Source organism: Cyprinodon variegatus, unplaced genomic scaffold (assembly GCF_000732505.1).
Source record: "Cyprinodon variegatus isolate N-32 unplaced genomic scaffold, C_variegatus-1.0 Scaffold730, whole genome shotgun sequence".
NCBI classification, from domain to species: Eukaryota; Metazoa; Chordata; class Actinopteri; order Cyprinodontiformes; family Cyprinodontidae; genus Cyprinodon; species Cyprinodon variegatus.
Window position 1 is genome coordinate 306853 of NW_015151183.1, and position 854 is coordinate 307706.

At 37.6% G+C, this 854-nt stretch overlaps 1 protein-coding gene across 1 annotated transcript in view; it reads left to right on the forward strand.

Moving 5' to 3' along the window:
- Positions 1 to 570, forward strand: part of LOC107097872 (NACHT, LRR and PYD domains-containing protein 3-like) — a 27510-nt gene extending 26940 nt beyond the window's left edge. Inside the window, exon 10 of the mRNA XM_015395200.1 lies at positions 496 to 570. Within this exon, the coding sequence (XP_015250686.1) occupies positions 496 to 511 (16 nt within the window). The 3' untranslated portion in view covers positions 512 to 570. The remainder of the gene's footprint in view (positions 1 to 495) is intronic.
- Positions 571 to 854: the final 284 nt, after the last annotated feature.

Below are 854 nucleotides of genomic sequence, written 5' to 3' on the forward strand. Positions count from 1 at the left end.
AAAACAGGCTTCCCTTTGTTTAAATTAAGAGTAAACCCTTCTGCCTAAAATGAGTGAGAGGGTAAGATATGAGTGTGGGTAAATATGTGCACTGCCCTCATATTAATATCAAAGTCTTTATCCACTATACCACAGAGGGCCTGGATGCTAAGAAAAAAAGTATAATAAATATATCAGCTGTCATGACTTTCAGCACATGGTTCCAATTGTGGACTAAAGTAAACATGTAGAGGAACCAGACTTGATGTTATGAGTGTTTCTAGGTGTATGTCCTTTGATTTCAGAGTTCCTTCTGCCATGTTAACATGAGAGCTGAAAGGAAGCTGGCTCCACTCCACAGGTGCCTCACTATTGCTCCACAGCTGCTCTGAACAGGATTAAAGTCCCTGCTGCTCTTTATCCTGGATGTGCTGCATCACTGATTGACAGCTGATATAGAGAGAGAGGCTGGAAACACTCACTGATATCCTCTCTTCATCCTTCTTCTCTCTGCAGGGAGTGGAGGTTCTAATCATTGTGAAGATAGAAGCTGATCTGTGTCCTGATGATCCACAGAGGTTGAAGCTGCAGCAGTTTTATTTTAAAGAGACTGACTGGATCCTGATGATGAACTCTGAGTTTAATGAATGTGTGTTATGGTCAGTTTGAAACAATAAATATGACATTTGAACTAACCTTCATTTAGTTGCTCACTGTTTTTTTTATTTTTTTTACCAATATATTTTTTATTGAGATTTTTCCTTTGAAAATACAAACATGTCATTATCTGAACAAGTTCTCTTTATAGGTATGACATGACAGTAATTATTTTAGGTATAAGGCTGAGGTTTTTGATGTGTCTAGCTAATTTATAT